The sequence below is a fragment of the Haplochromis burtoni genome, unplaced genomic scaffold, assembly GCF_018398535.1.
Source record: "Haplochromis burtoni strain Fernald_Lab_line unplaced genomic scaffold, NCSU_Asbu1 Contig_1340, whole genome shotgun sequence".
NCBI classification, from domain to species: domain Eukaryota; kingdom Metazoa; phylum Chordata; class Actinopteri; order Cichliformes; family Cichlidae; genus Haplochromis; species Haplochromis burtoni.
Genome location: NW_024583701.1, coordinates 23,289 through 41,907, shown reverse-complemented (window position 1 = coordinate 41,907; position 18,619 = coordinate 23,289). Strand labels below are relative to the sequence as shown.

General features: G+C 43.5%; 2 protein-coding genes across 3 annotated transcripts in view; one reads left to right on the top strand and one right to left on the bottom strand.

Annotated features, from left to right (window-relative positions):
- Nucleotides 1-804: 804 nt before the first annotated feature.
- LOC102313978 (neuronal tyrosine-phosphorylated phosphoinositide-3-kinase adapter 2) lies at nt 805-9,008 on the bottom strand (the record flags this gene model as incomplete). 2 transcript variants are annotated; one of them, XM_042216910.1, is given in 5 exon segments in its annotated part: nt 805-1,839; nt 4,610-4,920; nt 5,326-5,542; nt 5,697-5,816; nt 8,488-9,008. In XM_042216910.1, coding segments are annotated over 3 exon segments (1,549 nt in total), but the record flags the coding sequence as incomplete, so codon positions are not given.
- A 1,213-nt stretch (nt 9,009-10,221) lies between these two features.
- Nucleotides 10,222-18,619, top strand: part of LOC102314471 (sodium/potassium-transporting ATPase subunit beta-3) — a 30,593-nt gene continuing 22,195 nt past the window's right edge. The window contains exons 1-3 of the mRNA XM_005952113.2: nt 10,222-10,627; nt 17,988-18,116; nt 18,208-18,306. Coding sequence (XP_005952175.1) covers nt 10,354-10,627; nt 17,988-18,116; nt 18,208-18,306 — 502 coding nt within the window. The 5' untranslated portion in view covers nt 10,222-10,353. The remainder of the gene's footprint in view (nt 10,628-17,987; nt 18,117-18,207; nt 18,307-18,619) is intronic.

Below are 18,619 nucleotides of genomic sequence, written 5' to 3'. Positions count from 1 at the left end.
ATTTTTTTTATTCTTAGTCAATTTATCAGATTCAACTGTCCTTATATTTATTTATTATACTTATTATATTTCTCAGCAGCTGACCCAAAGACCATTAGAGACTGAGGAGGCATTCAGGAAAGCTGGCGGGTGTTAGTGTAAATAAAGACGCACAAGCTAAACACTAAGCTAAACACTGTTTTTCTATCGTCTTTTACAGTTTTAGAGTGGGAGATAAACTGGACACTTCAACGTGCTGAACTTAATTTGTATAATGAACATAGTTTGACTGGTTTGTATTTGAGATAACAAACCGCAGTGTGTAATCAGTGTTACACAACAGCTTGTAAAACTGTTTAATATACTTTTCGTTCAGACGTGTGGATGAGCACCATTGGGTAATAGCAACCAGTCATCAACCTCTGGGACTAAAATTAAGCCAAGGCTCAAATCCTTAAACTTACAGTTCCTCATACATCCAGAGGGGGCTCCAGCAGTGAGTCAGTCCCCATAGATTTCCATGTTAAAATTTCACAGCAGAAACAAACATGTTTACAGCCAGACACACAAGCTGGTTTGGTCTCTGTGGATAATATCCCCCTACATAACAACTGCATGGTGGAGGGTTATTTGTCTCACCTGCTGAAATTGTATTAAGGTTTAAAGTTTGCATTGTTAAAGGATTGGGCCATTATTGTAAATGTGACCTCAGGTTTACTTGCTCTGACTTGTAGTCCCCCAGCACCCCCAAAAACCAAACCTTGTCCTTGATGTGCATCAGGTAGTATAATATGGTGTTGATGCAATACTCTGCAACTCTCTTACCTTCACCCTCCCTGCTCTTCCTCCCTCCTGATCCCCTCTTCATCACCTGTCTACCTGATGCAAACAGGTTGTTGAGTTCGTCTAGTGGACTTGTTGGAGTCTGTGACCTCACGGACATGTTCTGCATGGACCCATGTGTGGAGGAGGAGTTACTGAGTTTAGCCCCTCCTTCACCTGCCCTGTGTGAAGATGATGAAGATGAAGATGAAGAGCGAGGCATACTTCCTCCTGCCATCAGGGTGTCATACGGTGGTGGCCTCTTCAGGCTCAGAGGTGTTAGCGAGCGTCCCATGCTGACAGGAGATGGGCATGCTGATTGGCTGCGGGGGTAACCGTGACCACCGTGTGTGGTGCTGGATGACTTGTAAAGGCTGGAGGGGAGAGGTGGAGCTGAGGAGCGACCAGAAGATGTGATGGTATGAGTGGAGGGCATGTCCCGGTCTCGTTCTTTGCGGTAGTGAGTGGAGCTCTGCGGCTGTTCAACACTGCCCGACTTGCTGTAGGAGACGTTTTCTAACATGGGGAGGCGTGTGACGTCCAAAGGGGTGAGGGGGGACTCATCTGAGTTTGGGGAGCACTGAGCGGGGGCAGGTGGGAAGATGAGCAGTGGTGGGCGGTGAGTCAGGAGATTTGGGAAAGGTGGAGGAATGTCACAGAGTGAGCCGCGGGATGACCAAGCTTCAGGGTCAATGATGGCAGCATTTGTGTCCTGCAGAAAGTCTTCCAGCATTGGGTACTTCATCTCCTCGTACACCGATTCATTCTGGTCGTCCTCCTCTGCTTCCTGACCTTTCAGCCCTCGCAGGATGTTTCCCACCATCTCAATGTAAACTGGCTCCTCTTCGTCTGTGTCCCTGGATACTGGACTCTGACTTTGGGATGAAGATTTGTCCCACTGCAAGGAAGACTTCTTGTTGCCATGGTTACGGATGTAGCACTCATCAAAGGAGGTGCTGAGCTGAGTGTTGGGATTCCTTTTGGGTTTAGGTGGAGGCATCTTCTTGGAGGCATCTTCAGAGTGCAGGAAACATTGAGCTGCAGACAGAGAGCGAACAACTGTCACAACACTTCTTCCATACCTTCTGAAAGCTACAAATTCCTTAGAGAACTATTTAAACTTCAAATTCAAGGGCAGTCATTTTTTCAGTCATCTTACTGACAGAAGAACTAGAATTACTTCAGACGGATACAATAAAAATATCTTCTGCTTTTCAATATAGTCTTAGGGATGGGAATTGATAAGAATTTAGCGAATCGGATTCTATTATCGATATTACTTCTTGGTTTTCATTGACTCCATTATGAAAGTCACCACCATCTCTAAGCAGCATATCAAAGACATTACATTCATGCACATGAATGACATGCTGTGCATGTTGGAAGTATTTCTGCTCTTTGTTGCGATCCATGTCGGGGTCATTACTGAAAAAAGTAATTCTTAAAATGAATGCAGTACATAACTTAATTACTCCCAGGAGTAAGTAATTCTTTACAATACTGGTTACATTACTACTACTACTACTCTGGGTGGCTGTAGCTCAGGTGGTAGAGCAGGTCATCTACTGATCGGAAGGTGGTGGTTCGATTCCCGGCTTCCCCTAGTCTGCATGCCAAATATCCTTGGGCAAGATACTAACCCGAAATTGCTCTCCGATGCATTCATCGGAGTATGAATGTGTGTGAATGTCAGTTGTGCTTGTGCGAATGGGTGTGAATGGGTGAATGCACAAGTTGTGTAAAGCGCTTTGAGTGCTCAGAAGAGTGGAAAAGCGCTATATAAGAACCAGTCCATTTACCATTTACTAATAATACATTTCATGTAAAAGCTGTCATGACTGTGTGCAGGCAGGAAGAGAGGACCCAAAATACAGGACTCACGGAGGCAAACGTAACTCAAAATATTCAGCTTTATTGCTGGAAAGCAACTGAACAAAAAACTAACTAAACTGAGAATAAAGAACAAACTAATCAGGCAGGCAGGCTGGCAAACAGAACACACAGTGAAAGTGAGGGTGCGACACAACAACGAGCAGGGCAGGAGGCAGACACTAAATACAAGAGGTAAACAGAGCTAAGAAGAAACAGCTGGGAGAGACGGCTGACGCTGAATAAACTGACGAGACACAGAACTTAACAGACACAGACTCATGAGCACACATAATAACATCATGGACATCAAGGAAAACAGAAAAGTGGGACTAGGGCAGGCACAGAACAGAAACCTAACGAAACCTGGCAAATCTTAATGGAAAACAATCAGAATAAACAAGATCATAATAAAGAAACACAAAACACTGAGTCACCAGACTCAGGACCATAACAAAAGCGCCTTTCAAAACACCCAAGGACACTGTACAGAACAAATAAGACAAGCATAAAAACAGGAAATGAACACAATAATAACACAAAGTTTAAGAGCATGGGGAAGTTATACAGAGTAAGCTATCTTGAATAGGTGGACTTAAAAAGGGGGCAAGAAGTGATGTTTCTGAGGTCAGGGGGCAAGGAATTCTACTATTACTAATACTATTGCATTTCTCAGTAAAATGATCATGATCATGTCTTGATGCATGCTCAATCATCTAGGTAAGTAAATCTCCAAAAGTTGATTCTGTTCATCTGGATGTAGCGTTTTGTTTTAAATCCAAAAACACGCTGTGCCAAAAGTTGGTCCACCCCAAGGATCGGGTCCCCCGACACAAACAGAGTAACATAGTGTACGTCGTTAAGTGCCAGGAGGATTGGCAGGATTTATACATCAGGGAAACCAAACCTCTGGCTAAGAGAATGGCACAACACAGAAGAGCTACCTTAACGGCCAAGACTCTGATTTTTGGAGTCTCATGATCACCATTTAGCAATATTAACCTATAGCTACAGCTACACACCAACAGAGATCTCTAACCTAAAGAGGACACACATATGATCGTTCTCTTAGTATTTAGGTAAGAACACAAAGCTGACAGCACAAAACAAAGATAAAAACCCTTATTGTCTATTATTACTATTATTGTCTTTACCTTACAATATAAAGCACATTGAGGCAACTGTTGTTGGGATTTGGCGCAATATAACTATATTAAAAAACAAAACAAATAACAGGTAAAAACGAAGGCTGCAGCCTGACTGCTCATCCGTTTGTTACCTGATGAAGTTCACTGGCAGCTGGCTTCACCGCAGCCCCAAAATAACGGCTCACTTGGCTGCAGTGTTGTTCTGTCTGTGCAGGTGTTTGCAAAGAGCTGAGATTGTGTTAGCAACACAGTGTAGCTGTTTCTGTCCTGGATGCAGTTTGCACTTTACCATCATGTTCATGTCCTTTAATGCAATAAAAATAAAAGTTCTGTTCATATGCATGCTGTAAACTGCCCTACTCTTTTCCTCCTCCTACAACTGAAATCACCTGATTGTAGCGCAAGTGCAAGAATTGATCGGTGGGATCAAGAGACAAGCAGCTGAACAATTCCAAAGAATTCAACTACTAGGAACTGGTTCTTCTAGAGAACTGGTTCTCGATTCTGATCCCTACAGTGTCTTCATTTAAAGGTCTAAGAAAAGGCTTCACACACTTCTTTAATAATAAAGTCAGGTGAAGTGAAACACATTGAACCTCTCCTTACGAATAATGTCCATCTGAGGCCACGGCAGCATCCTCAACAACGCCACATGGACCAATAGGAGGTCATGAACAATGTTTATAATGAGACCTTGTTGTGGCCATCACCTGAACATCAGTCCTGAACATGCAGATCTAATTTGGTGCCCAGATCTCCACCATGTGAGACATGTGGTTTTAATGACTCACCTTCAGCCTGTTCTAGCTTCTCTTTGGTGTCTTGGTGGTCTCTTCTTGTAACTCCACCCCCATCCACAGTTTCGGAGCTGCTGCTCAATTTGGTGTTGGGATCTCTCTTAGGTTTGGGTGGGGGTTGTTTGCGGCTGCTGCTGGAGTCATCTTCTCCTCCACCCACTGAGTGGAGGGACTGCGATCTGACGGTGAAGCCCTGGTTGGCTGGGGGCAATCGGTCCTGTGGAGCTGGCATCGTCATGAAACCCATCCTGAAGTGTTTCCCAGAGTACGCCCCATCCGAGGCCGCGGCAACATCCTCACCAATCCTGGTTGCACCAAAGGGAGATCATGTTAGTGTGACTGTCCGATAACACAACAGCTTGTAAAACAAATACAAGACACTCATAATGTTTCTGAAGTGGTGATGTGTTAAACTCTTATTTACATTTAAAACACTAAAAAAATGTCCTAAATATCTCTCTCTCTCTCTCAGACCTAATTAAACTTCTTTTATAAAACTTAAAGAAGTCCAGTTGGTTTCAAGTTCCTTAGATTACCATCACCTGGATGACTGAGTACCTACACAGACATCCAGTTTACCAGAAGTATACCGTATCTAAGCCCATATGAGGTCTGTGTGCTTAAGAAAAGATCTGGAGAGTTTTCTATTGCGGTTTAGATGAGTTTACAGGAAACAACATGGTCTCATTTTAAGGTTTGATGCTTTCTACCTCTTGATGCTTTCTTCCTGCCGTCTTTTTTTCTGGTGTTTTTCATGCAGGTAGGTCCAATTGGTCTGGTTGCGAATGCGGTCGCTCTCTCTAGCAATGTCGGAGGCGTTTTGGATCACCAGACCATCGTATATTCGAAGTCCACTGTCCTCCACGTATTGGAAAAACCTCCTGAATGAAGATCCCTCCTCCTGTGATGTCATGACTCCCTAATGACCTGAGAGGAAGAGCAGAGAAAATCAGTTCACAGTGTTTGTTCCTGTTGGCAGTGCAGATCATGTTTGAATGGTGCAGGGCCACCCGTTAGATCAAAGGTCAGTCATCATTCTGAGTGTAAGCCAAAGATTCTTAGTATAACTCATGAATTCCACCTTAAGACTGGTTAGAAGCTGGAAAGCAGCAACGCTGGCTTGTGTAACATCTCCTCACATCTTGTTCAGTTCAACCAGGAAGCCTCAGAGCAGAAGCAAGACAGTTCAGGTGATGTTAGCCTGCCCACAAAAAAACAACACATTTCTGGATTATTGTGACTGATTTCTGTTTTAGTCATCTCTCTTCTGCACAGCTAGGTCTTTGGATTCCCACCTGTGAACGTCCGGACACCGGGGAATGCTGATAATGTAGTCCTCTTTGAGGTGTCGTGCACAAACAATAAAATAAACAGCTGTTTATTCGTAACGAAGAATTGTTTTTTGCTATTTTATTAATGTATACATTTTTCCTTGAACTTATTGCTTGTTGATCTCTGCCTTGACATGCAACAGTATTTGCGATTAGTGATTATATTAGTGACGTTGACCATGTGGGTAGGTTGTGTGGGTAAGCTGCAACACACTGGGATTAATAAAGCTATCTGGATCTGAACAGCAGCAGTATCATTAGCAGTGACTTTTAGCTCTAATCGTTCAGATCAGACATCTTCGTTTTTTATTTTCAAATACAGAGTGAGAGTTCACTGTCGACAAACACGTGTTCTCGTCTCTGCTTCATCAAGTATTCCAGGATACATTTCATTTCAACCAGCCAAGGTTTTATATGATCTTTGAAATGTAATTATTTTGTTCTTCTACTTAAAACCTGTCTGTTTTTAGCAAGTTTGATTTGATATTCACTTTTATTCTTGTGTAATTAGTGCCATTGACCTGTTAGCATATTCAGTACTTTGTTATTGGTCTTATATTTGTCATGATCCTGGGTCATTTTGACCCAGCGTTTTGTGTTTCCTTTTGGCATCACCTTGTGTTTTGTGTTAATTCTGATTTTGTATTAGTTCTTAGGTTTGGTTTTTGTGTTTAGTGCTTCAGTGTTTATCAGCCCTACCTGTGTCTTCCCTCTGTGCTCTGTTCGTGTCCCTGAGTTTGTGTTGTAAAACAGTCTGTGCGTTTCCTGTTTTACTTTGAAGGTTTGTGTCTCGCTGTGTCTAATTAGGTTCAGCTGTGCCCCCCTCCTGTGTGTCATTCCCTCATTACCTTGTGTGTATTTATGGTGTGTCTCTGCCTGTGTTCCTCGTTGCGTCGTCTGCATTACTCTGTGTAACTCAGTGTTAATCAGCGTTAATCAGCGTTTCCCTGCCCTGCTTTCTCCGTGTCATTTCTGTGTGTCTTCCGGTGTCCTTAGGTCCCCAGCTGTAACAATATTATTCATGTTTTAACCTGCTGTTTTATTGTGAAGCACTTTGGTATACCGTTGGTTTTTAAATGAGCTATATAAATAAATTTGTATTGTATTATATGAATTTATTAAAGTAATCATCTGAATATGAGGAACGTGGCTCACTTTTATTCATCTTTATCATGAAGGCTTCATATTTGTTTCTCTGACTTTTAAATAAAGTACTGCTTTGAATTCATCTCGCCATATTGATCCCCTCCCCCACCTCTCTGTTTCTCAGCATCCATCTAAAAATGGAACAGGGAGTCAGCTGGCAGTAACCTAGCAACAGCAGCATCTCTCACAGGAGAATGATGTAATGCATCCTGTAAGCGGGTGAGAGAGGAGACACGAGGAGAGGATGAGGGGAAAGATTCGGATTTGCTACTCAGGGTCTCCCCTTTAGGATCTGTCAAGGTGGAGCTGCTTCACACTCTGAGTTGTAGCAGCCTCCTGAGAGGTTTACTGACTACTCAGTCCTTTACACCACCACCCACATTAACACATACAGCTTCATTACAGATTCTGACCCACCACACACTCCTTCTGGCTCACAGGTTAACGTAACCAGCATGTGTTTGTTGGAGGAAACAGGAATACCATACTCCTCACAGCAGGAAGCTCAAAACAGGAACTGTTCTGCTGTCAGATGGTAGTGAAGTCATGTTACCTACAGTACAACAGGCACTGTTCAGCACTGAGTGTTTTTAGTTGATAACGGTGCTGCTCCACCTATTTATTTCTGTGGGAACACCACCCTGAAGGTTGAGTTTATTCCAGTTTTTTATTTTATAGCCTCTATCCACTAATTCTGTCTAAAGCACCCATCCATCCATCCATCTGTCCATCCATTAACATATATGTATCCATCCTTCCACGCATTATCCTTAACTCCTTAGCCTACTTTGGAACATGTGGGGTGGTGCCTATTCCAGTATAGGTGGGATACACCTGGACAGGTCAGTAGTCCATCACAGGTGAAACATAGTGATGTATCCACAGCAAGAATAACTGCTTAATGAGCAACTCTCTGATAGTGGGAGAAAACAGGGGTAAGAATATGATAAGTATGTCTTTGGCTGTATCTCTTTGACTTAGGCATGAACCTTCCCACACACACACACACACACACACACACACACACACACACACACACACACACACACACACACACACACACACACGGTTTACACAGAATCACTTCCAATCTGAACTTTGACCTTGTCTTCTTAGGTGTGTTCACCTTTGTTTTTAACACTGTTTACTCATGACTGACAGACGTCCCCTTCAAAATAAAAGCAAATCAAATGAAGTTTTCCCTTACTCTAACCCCAACATGGCAGCCATATTGAAGTAAAATGCTGCCGTTTCAGGTTTCACAGAAAGGCGAAAAGGATGTGAAGAAACTGGATATTTTGAACACTGTCAGTGGGAACAGCAGCAGCTCGGAGACAAGCAGAAACACAGAAGAGATGAAGGAAGATGACACTGAAGCTGAATGAGGAGCCTTACCTGATGACCAGCAAGGACTCAGACTCCCTCTTCCTCCTACTCTCCCTCCTTCCCTGATTCGATCCTATTTCCTTCCCTGCTTCCTATTATTTTTTCCTTGTTTCAGTCCTCCTTTCTTTCCCCCTTTTGGTCCTCGACTCCTTCCTTCCCTCCTTCAGTCCTCTCTCTGCAGGAACAAAGATGGAGTGATGAGGCTTCTGTTGTCCTCTCAGATCTCTGCAGCTCAGAGGAAATGACAGATTTTTTTGTCTGCATCGACGTTAATCCAGATCCACCCTTCAATGCCACTTTCCTCCCCCGTCCTTCCTTTCCTTCCTCTTCGCCTTTCTTCATTCATATATCCTTACAGTTGCAATAACCACCACTCAAATGCACACACACACACACACACACACAGTCACACTCACACACCCTTCACCCTCACACACACACATCCCTGACGATGGTCGCCACAAGAAACGAGAGGCTGAAACCACGGCAACCTGACAGCATCCTTACTCTGCTGGCTCCTCCCCCTATTGCTGAAGGGTGGGTGGGGGTGGGGGGTAAGGAGGGTGAAGAAGAATGATGAGAGAGAGAGCAGCGTGTTTTTAATGTGTAAATGTGTGTGTTTGTGTGTGTGTGTGAGAGAGAGATAGATGATACCACACAATACTTTATCACAATTGTGTGATGTCACAGCTCCCACATTTACTGACACCTTTCACTGGGAGCAGGAAGTGTCCACAAAATAGTATAAAACACAAAATAAAAGCCCATAACAGGAGATACTAAACAAACAAACAAAAACCAGAAAGGACGTAAAAGTCTGGATCAGGTAGGCAGCACTTAAGGCTCTGCTCCATTTTTCAGACTGCTTTGTTCTACATGAACCCCTCCATCATCACCCAAAGGTCCAAAACAAATAAAACTTGTGTCTTTATATATCATGTACCACCTTCTCACTACTAGAACCAGAACCTCTTCATTCAGTGTTCAGTGTCTCCACATCTGAAACATGACTTTAAGTGTGCAAACATCATCTCAGAGAGAGTCAGGTGCAAGGAAATCAGGAGCCACTGTGTTTGTCGCTGTCACATTCATGAAATATTACAACAGGACAGAAAAAAGCACTGAACAAAAGAGACAGAATAGATCCTCTTGCATTTCCTGGCTCCTTATTTCCTTCTTATTCCTCTTTTTCAGGTGGCTTCCTCCTTCTTTCTGTGTGTCACAACAGCATGACATCATCCTGCTTTTGCCCAATTACTTGCCACTGCAATTGTCACATGATTATATAATGTTGGTTTGACATGAATTTATTTCTGAGCAGCTTATTTTTTTCTTTCAGGGCTTATTTTTATTGTTTTATACAAAAATTACAGTGAAAGGGCTTATCAGGCATATTTTTTATTGACAAAAACACTGAATATCCTCGTCCTTCAGAGACTGACTGGTGACTTAACATTATATTAACCCATATCACATGATAGTAGGGTTATGGTTAGATTGGCGATAACTTTTGGGGATGTAAGAGTTAACTGATTAGAATTAATTGTAATTAACCCCCCCACACACACACAACAGCTGGGACAGACTTTAGGATGGATGGATGATGGTCTCAGCCTATTCTCACAACACAGTGCATCTTCATCATCATCATCATCGTCTTTATCACTGGAGACCCTCAGCCCTCACACATGCTCTGTGCTGCGCATGCGTTTCGTTCTGCAGCAGTCCCTATGTGCTTGTGTGTGTGTGTGTGTGTGTGTGTGTGTGATTGCGCGTGCGCGTACAGGGCTCCTCACGTAGATCTGACGGATCGGTTTATCCCAGCTGTTAGTGTTTAGCCTTGATTAGCCCAGATCAGTTTAGTCCGGCATCGGTATGTCGTCCAGTCCGCAGGTCCAGACCCAGGAACCAAACCAGGATCAGACCCAGGAACCGAACCAAGATCAGAACCAGGATAATACGAAGGAGGAGGTGAAGGCGGAGGAGAAAGAAGAGAAAAAGGAGGAGAAACAGGAAAAGAAGGACGACAAGAAAGAAGCGAATGAAGCGAAAATGGAGAAGAAGAAGGAGGAGAAGCAGGATTCCTGGAAGGATTTCATCTACAACCCGCGGACCGGGGAGTTTCTGGGCCGAACCGCTGGCAGCTGGGGTAAGAGAGGCGGCCAAAGAACCTGGTCTTTTCCTGACAGTGGAAGTCTGTTCTGACCCGGTCTGACCCTACTCGGCTCGGTCGGGCACGGCTGTAATCCCGCTGAGCTAAGGGTGCCTGTCACGATGCGCGCAGCTTCACAGTGGGCCGAGCCGGATCGGGCCGAGCCGAGCCGGGCTAATATGTGAGCTCGGATGAGTGATTTTCATTAACACAGCTGAAGATGTCAGAATAAAGCAGATTCACCCTCTGCGCCTTCAGGCGCGCCGAGTTCATGTTTAATTATGTAAAATCCTCTGCAGCTCTGTGACGGTACTACAACATACTGCAGTATTTATGCTGCTGTACACCACAGCCTGCACACACTGTGTACTAATGCACACATTTAACACTAACAACATTTAATAACCATCGTGTTCATATTGATTTTAATCGTTGATGAGATTTAATGAGTTTGAGTGAAGCTCAGAGGGAAGACTGCTTATAAGATTTCTACAGTCATGACTGAGGTAAAATCGTTACTTATCATTTATTTACAAAAGACTAAGAGGCAGATTTAGGATCATCATCCTAACCCAGCAAAGATTTTAATAAAAGAGTTTGTCCGTTCCGTCATGACTACGAAAAACAAAACTGTTTTAAAAGCTTTCAGTCTTAACATGAAAATAGGATCAACACACTGAGGATTTATTAATAAACTTCCAGTTTAAAAAGTTCAGTAATGCTGATGACATCGCAACCGTGACTGAATTAATGTCTCTGGGGTTACAGCCAACGGTATCAACGACACAACTCATCAGAACTGTTCTCCTCACTTCCACCTTCATGTCCTAATTTTTGGGCTTTCTAGAGCAGCTCAGCATGACTCTGTTCCAAATAATCCTCCTTCATCTGAGCCTGGGCCTTGGTCCTAAGTTCATCTTGTTTGAAGGAAGCCATTTTGGCTCCTTAGTTTTAGGTCCCTGTGGAGCAGGAGTTATCTGACAGGAAGTGAGAAAAACTGGTTGATTTTTAAATGATTTAGGCTACGTCTACACTAGCCCAGATAAATTAGTTTGAAAACGTTCCGCGTCCACACTATCGTTTTCATCCATTTTCACAGAGGTGTGCGTCCACATCGAAACGGCCAAAAACGCTTACATTCCAGTTCTGCGCATGCGTGAAAAATAAGAAGATTCAACCTGCCTCATTTCTTTTCTTTTTTTTTTCTTTTTTTAAATTTTTTTTATAAACTTTCAGGTGTTCTGGGAATCCATCCTACCTGAAAAAACATCCTACCCAATGTTTCTGCACAGACGCAGCGCATGCGCACAACACCGACACCGAATTAGCTTCTTTTTCTCTCACCCATCTGGAATACTTCTTAAGGTTATGGTTATGGTTAGGGGTAGGGTTAGGTTTAGTTGCAAGTCACTGTCAAAATTATAATGCAGGTAGGACGTTTTGTCAGAGTAGGATGGTTTCTCAGAACACTGGCTCTTTGAAACGTTGCAGCAAAACGTCGAGGAAAAGCAGAGGTTTTTTTTTTTAAAGGACTAACAATGAGGTGGAGTTGTTGCTGTGAGTAACACAAAAGTACAAAGTTGAAAAAGCGAGTGAGAATTAAAGAATTTGAAGAAAAGCTCTCTGGAGCATGTGCAGACTGATATTAATCTTTAATAGGGCTGTCAAAATTGAGAACAGACAAAACAACTGCTGTAAATTGCCCTCTGCTATTTTAGTTTAATTGGTCACATGGCTGCATCACATGACTAAAATGTGTCATTGTTTTCAAAAAGGCTCCGGGTTTGCTGTCCACACTGCAACGCAAAAATGGGATTTTCAAATGTATCTGCTTTGGAGAGCGTTTTCAAAATGCTGTTTTCCTTGACCAAAAACGCCATCTCAGTGTGGACAGAGAGAAAAAGATGCATTTTCAAACAAAAACGTATTAGTGTGGACATGGCCTTAGTCTGTTCAGCATCAGTGCGAAGTGATGCTGGATGTTTAGGCAGAAGTCTGAGCTGATAATGATACAAAGCTGATAAAACACAGCCTGACAGGAAAAAAATGAACACACAGATAACAGACTGAACTTAACAATACATGCTGCTTTAATTACCTTAAACCCTCTCTAATGCATACAAAAGTACTACTTTGTAACTCATTTTTTTTGGCTTACACATTCACCAAACAATATCTTGGTTTAATCCTGGAAAAGGGATCCTTTAGAGTTTGTGTCAGGAAAGACATCTGATGAAAAGTATTTGCCAAATCAGGTATTCTCGTGAATACAGGAGCTGGGCGTAGCTTTTATTTAGAAAAGGTTTTTCTTTTTTTCCCATGTACATACTAATTTAACTCTTTACAAACACCAGTATGGTTTCTGTAACCCCCCCCTCTACCAACCAAATTAAACAAACAAAACACCCCCTCTTCATTCCTTCACCATATCAAATTTAACTGAATAATAAGAATTTTAATTGACCAGTCAGCAGTTCCTGTTTACTGGAAAAGCTCCAGAATATGATCACATTTCAGATTCCTCAGTAGTCTGTTCTAGGGCCATTAAAGTTCTTCGTGTATAAAAAAACATGGCACTCCAATCAGTTACTTGCCAGAGGTTTCTTCCTGTTAAAGGAGTTTTTCCTTCCCACTGTCACCAAAGTGTTTGCTCATAGAGGGTCATATGACTGTTGGGTTTTTCTGTATCTATTACTACCTTACAGTATAAGGTGCCTTGAGGTGACTGTTGTGATTAGGCGCTGTATTAATAAAATTTGAGTTAAAATGAAGCCTAGAAGACAGCTAACAGTTATGTCTGTGAAGGTTCTCAGTCATCCAGGTCATCGTAGTCAAAGGAGCTTGCAAAGAAGCTTCTTCAGTTCTGAACTGAAGAAGCTTCTCGGATGAGAGGTGAAACGTCTTCAAGCAACTTAAAGAAGTCCAGACGCTTTTCTTTGCAAGCTCCTTTTAGCTAACAGTTATATCCCCCTGCCACACCCCTAATAATCAGGCTATAAGACTTATAGCTGCTACACCTGAAGTCTGATTGCTAGTTTGATGCTTTGTGCTTGTCCAGCTCTTTCAGATTACACAAAGGCATGTTTGTTTTTTGTTTTGGTTTTTTTTAAATGAAAAAGCTGTGTTTCTTTATTGCTGCATTGCACCTGTGGCATTAGGTTCTTTCAGTAAAGAGTTTGCATGTTTTCCCTGTGTGTGACTCCCACCAGGGGCAGGGATAGCTCAGTAGGTAGAGTGGTGGCCCCATGATCGGAAGGTCGGGGGTTCGACTCCACTGAACGGCTACCCTGAGGTACCCCTGAGCAAGGTACCGTCCCTACACACTGCTCCCCGGGCGCTGCACTGGCGGCTGCCCACTGCTTCACTGGGTGAATGGGTTAAATGCAGAGGAACTATTTCCCTATGGGGACTAACACGCACACTTTACACTTTACACCACCCTCTGGAACACAAACTTGGAGTAATCAGGACTCTACAACAACTCCGGGCAGAAAATGTTCCCTCTAAGCCTGAAGGGAAAAAGAGGGAATCCACACATGTAAATTAAGCTCCTAAAACATGCGGTTATCATAATTGAGCTTTTATCAAGTCAGCAAATATGCAGAGGAGAGAAGGTCAGACACCAGTTAGGGAGGATAAGAAAGACAAACAGAACAACATTGTCATCCTTCATGTATCAGGTTTATCAGATAAACTCAGGAGTATCTTGTCTGTGAAGGTTCTCAGTCATCCATGTCATCGTAGTCTAAGGAGCTTGGAAAGAAAAGCGTCTGGACTTCTTTAAGTTACTTGAAGACGTTTCACCTCTCATCCAAGAAGCTTCTTCAGTTCTCTGCGCCAGGAGTGTCTTCCCAGAGTACTTCTAGCCCAGCCACACACTCAGACACAAACTAAACAATGTAGTGTAGCTGTGCAGTGCAGCGAGGAGAGCTCAGACCTCTCTACTGGAGACACTAAACAGCCACCTCGACAGGACTCAGCTGTACATCTGCATCTGAAGGTCAAAGGTCACTCTTTGAAGATGCCAAATCTCACATGTTGGACAGGGAAGACAGACGGTTTGAACGAGGAGTGAAAGAAGCAGCTATGACCGTCTTTGAATGGAGGGCAGGGCTTACGACACCAACTGTCTCCCATCTACAATGTGTATGTGCATAAACCATGTGTATGAATGTTTCATAAATTAGTGATTCATCAATATTTCCACACCTGAATACATACATGCTTACCAGATTTAGTAGAGCACCGTGGAGTATCGGGCTTATGCCACAGCTACCCTAAAGTGAAAATACTGATCATTATCGAGATTTTTGTTTCTGTAATTGTTAATCCACCAGGAGGTACAAGCTCTTTAATCAAGCTGATAATTTTATTGCTAAAATATATTTTGTCATTTTGTTGTTATCCATGTTTTAAGATGCCAAATTAAAGTTATGTGTTTTCCTGAACAGAAGTAATAGTTTAAGTGGGCGATAGATCATAAAATCAAGCACAACTGTTCAGTTTCTTCAGTCTGACTCCCTTCTGCTTTCCTGCCCTAGAGGTGCAAGCACATTTAACTTTACTTACAAGTGAATCAGAGAAAGTGGTGCTGATAAAGGTGTAGAAATGGCTCTGTAAGCAGTTTTATGCAGCTGGTATAGACTTCTTTGGTTCACAATAACTCAGATGTACTAATATAGTACAGTAGTATGAACAAAATGTGCTTGAACTAGTTTTTTTGTTAAGAATGTTTCCATGCCACATCCCTCCCCCGACCTCGGCCAGTCCGAAAACCTCTCCCTCCTGCTCTCCCCAGCCTACACCCCCCTCAGATGCAGTACCAAGCCCACCACAAAGACAGTTACAACCTGGCCTGAAAATGATCTCTCCAAACTGCAGGACTGCTCCACACAGACAGACTGGGACATATTTCAATATCAGAACCTAGAAACTTTCACAGAATCAGTACTGGGGCGACCGTGGCTCAGGGGGTTGGGAAGCGTATCTGTAACCGGAAGGTTGCCGGTTCAGCTCCCGGGCTCTCTGTCCTTGTCGTTGTGTCCTTGGGCAAGACACTTTACCTACCGCCTACTGGTGTTGGCCAGAGGGGCCGATGGCGCGATATGGCAGCCTCGCTTCTGTCAGTCTGCCCCAGGGCAGCTGTGGCTACAACCGTAGCTGCCTCCACCAGTGTGTGAATGTGAGAGTGAATGAATAGTGGTATTGTAAAGCGCTTTGGGTGCCTTGAAAAGCGCTATATAAATCCAATCCATTATTATTATTATTATTATTATTATTATTATTACTGGACTACATCAAGTTCTGTATTGGAAATGTGACTGTGGACAAAAGCATTCGGGTTTTCCCAAAACAAAAACGGGCCAGGTTCGATCACTCCTTGAGCCGATCTGAAAAGAGGAATTAAAGACCATAAAAGAAGCATCGAGTCCCAGCTGTCGAGCAACAACACACAGGAGGTGTGGTAGGGCATACAAGACGACATAAACCACAAAGGCAGCACTGTGAAAACAGTGCACTGAATGTACAGCTGCCAGAGGAAATAAACCGCTTCTTCACCAGCTTTGAAACGCCACAACAGCAGTACTCATCTGCTTCAGCCCTGCTCTCATCCTCACCTGGTTCCTGCACCGCTCCACTCACTGTAGCGGAGCACGATGTCAGACATGTGCTCCTAGCAGTGAACCCCAGGAAGGCCAGATGGAGTCCAGATGGAGTACCTGGCAAGGTGCTAAGAGCATGTGCCCACCAGCTCACCCTCATCTTCACCAGAATCTTCAACCTCTCACTGGATCAGGCAGCCATCCCATCCTGTCTAAAATCAGAAACAAACATCCCAGTGTCGAAGAAGTCTCCCATCACCAGCCTGAACGATTACCGCCCTGTGGCCCTCACACCGGTAATCATGAAATGCTTTGAGAAACTAGTCCTTCAGCACATCAAGGACTACCTTCCCCTAGAATTCGACCCCCACCAGTTTGCATACCGTGCAAATAGATCCACAGAAGATGCCATCGCCCTCCACTCTGTGCTGAGTCCCCTAGAACATGCATGTCCCAGTAAAACAATCATCCCAGACGTCCTCATCATCAAACTGGTCACTCTTGGCCTCCCGCCTCTCACATGCGCCTGGATAAAGGACTTTCTCACAAACTGGCCCCAGACTGTAAGACTCCGCCCTCATCTCTCCTCCACTCGCACACTGATCACCGGCTCCCCACAAGGCTGTGTGCTGAGCCCCCTCCTGTATTCTCTCTACATCCACGACTGCAGTTCAACCCAAAACAACAATCTCATCATCAAGTCTGCTGATGACACTACGGTAGGCTGCCTCATCTCAAAGGGAGACGAGGCAGCCTACAGAGAGGAAGTCCTGAAGTTGGCAGCCTGGTGTTCAGAGAACAGCCTGGCACTGAACACTAAGAAAACCAAAGAGGTCATTGTCGGCTTCATGAGGCACAGCACTGACTTAGCCTCTCTTTACATCAACGGGGAGCGTGTGGAGAGAGTCCACACCTTCCAGTTCCTTGGTGTCCTCATCTCTGCTGACATCTCCTGGAGAGACAACATCTCAGCGGGCGCCTGATGTTCTACTGCTCATCCATTGAGAGCCTGCTAACTAACTGCATCACGGTATGGTAGGGCAGCTGCACTAAGGCGGGTAGAGTGAGGCTTCAGAATGTAGTTAAGGCAGCACAGAAGCTCATCAGCTGCCCTCTCCCCTCCCTGATGGACATTTTTTCCTCCTGCTGCCTCAGCGGAGCAGCAAACATCATCAAGGACAGCTCCCACCCTGGTTTCAACATGTTCAGCCTGCTTCCCTCAGGGAGGCGCTACAGGTGCATCAGCACAAAGGCCCACAGACTCAAGAACAGTTTCTTTTCAAAGGCCATAACCACCCTGAGCTAACACATGCACCGATAGCACAGCCCCACCCCCACATTTTTCCAGTTCCCTCCATAAATCACCATTGTGTAATACTAAATTCTATGTGCAATCACCGGTAACTGTATATACAAAACCCAGTTTATTTATTTATTTACTTTTTCTTTTCTGTCTTTTACACCTGATTGTAAATTTGTACATTTTATATATATATAAATAAAATGTACAAATTTACAATGTCCATATGTATATATAGAGCAGCAGAACTGCCCCCCCATTTGCACTGAGTATGAGATGATCTGTATCTCACTGTACAATCGTACAGTGACAATAAAGGCATTCTTTTCTATAATCACTCTTTAACTGTGGGTACTGGTTTCCATAGTATTTTTGATAGTCAACAATGGCTATTCTCTTGCTGTCTATTTAACCACAACAGTGAAACAAAGTAACATTTGAATGTTCTCTGTAGGTCTCATCCTCCTCTTCTACCTCATCTTTTATGGTTTCCTGGGGGGAATGTTTTCTCTCACCATGTGGGTGATGTTGCAGACGCTTGACGAAAATGTGCCCCGACATCAGGATCGAGTGGCCAGTCCAGGTGCTTTCATTTCCTGTTTCACCCTACTGCCACTCATCCTTACTTATGGTCATTTTTTAAAATTTCAGTAATGACTTTGATTTTGTTGCAGGTTTGGTGATTCGTCCTCATGCAGTTGAAATTACTTTCAACCGCAGTGACCCAGAAAACTACAAACATTACATGCAACAGTTGCACAACCTCCTGCAAAGTGAGTACAACATGTAAACCGCCACACAGAGTCTCCAAACTCATTTCCGGGATTTCTGGAATTGTCAAAACTTGATCTAATCTTCATTGTTATCTTTTTACAAAAAAACAGCTAAACATGAGAGGTTTTTGAACAAAGTTTGTGTTCTTCATTCTTTAAGCACCGGTTCGAGCACCGTTTAAGCACCGGCACCATTTCAAAAGTACTGTTGTTAACTTCACCTTTCAATAAAAGTTTGCCTCATCACTGAACAAAATCTTCTGCGTGAACTGAGGGTCCTGTTCCAATTTTTGTTTTGCCCATTCTGCAAATT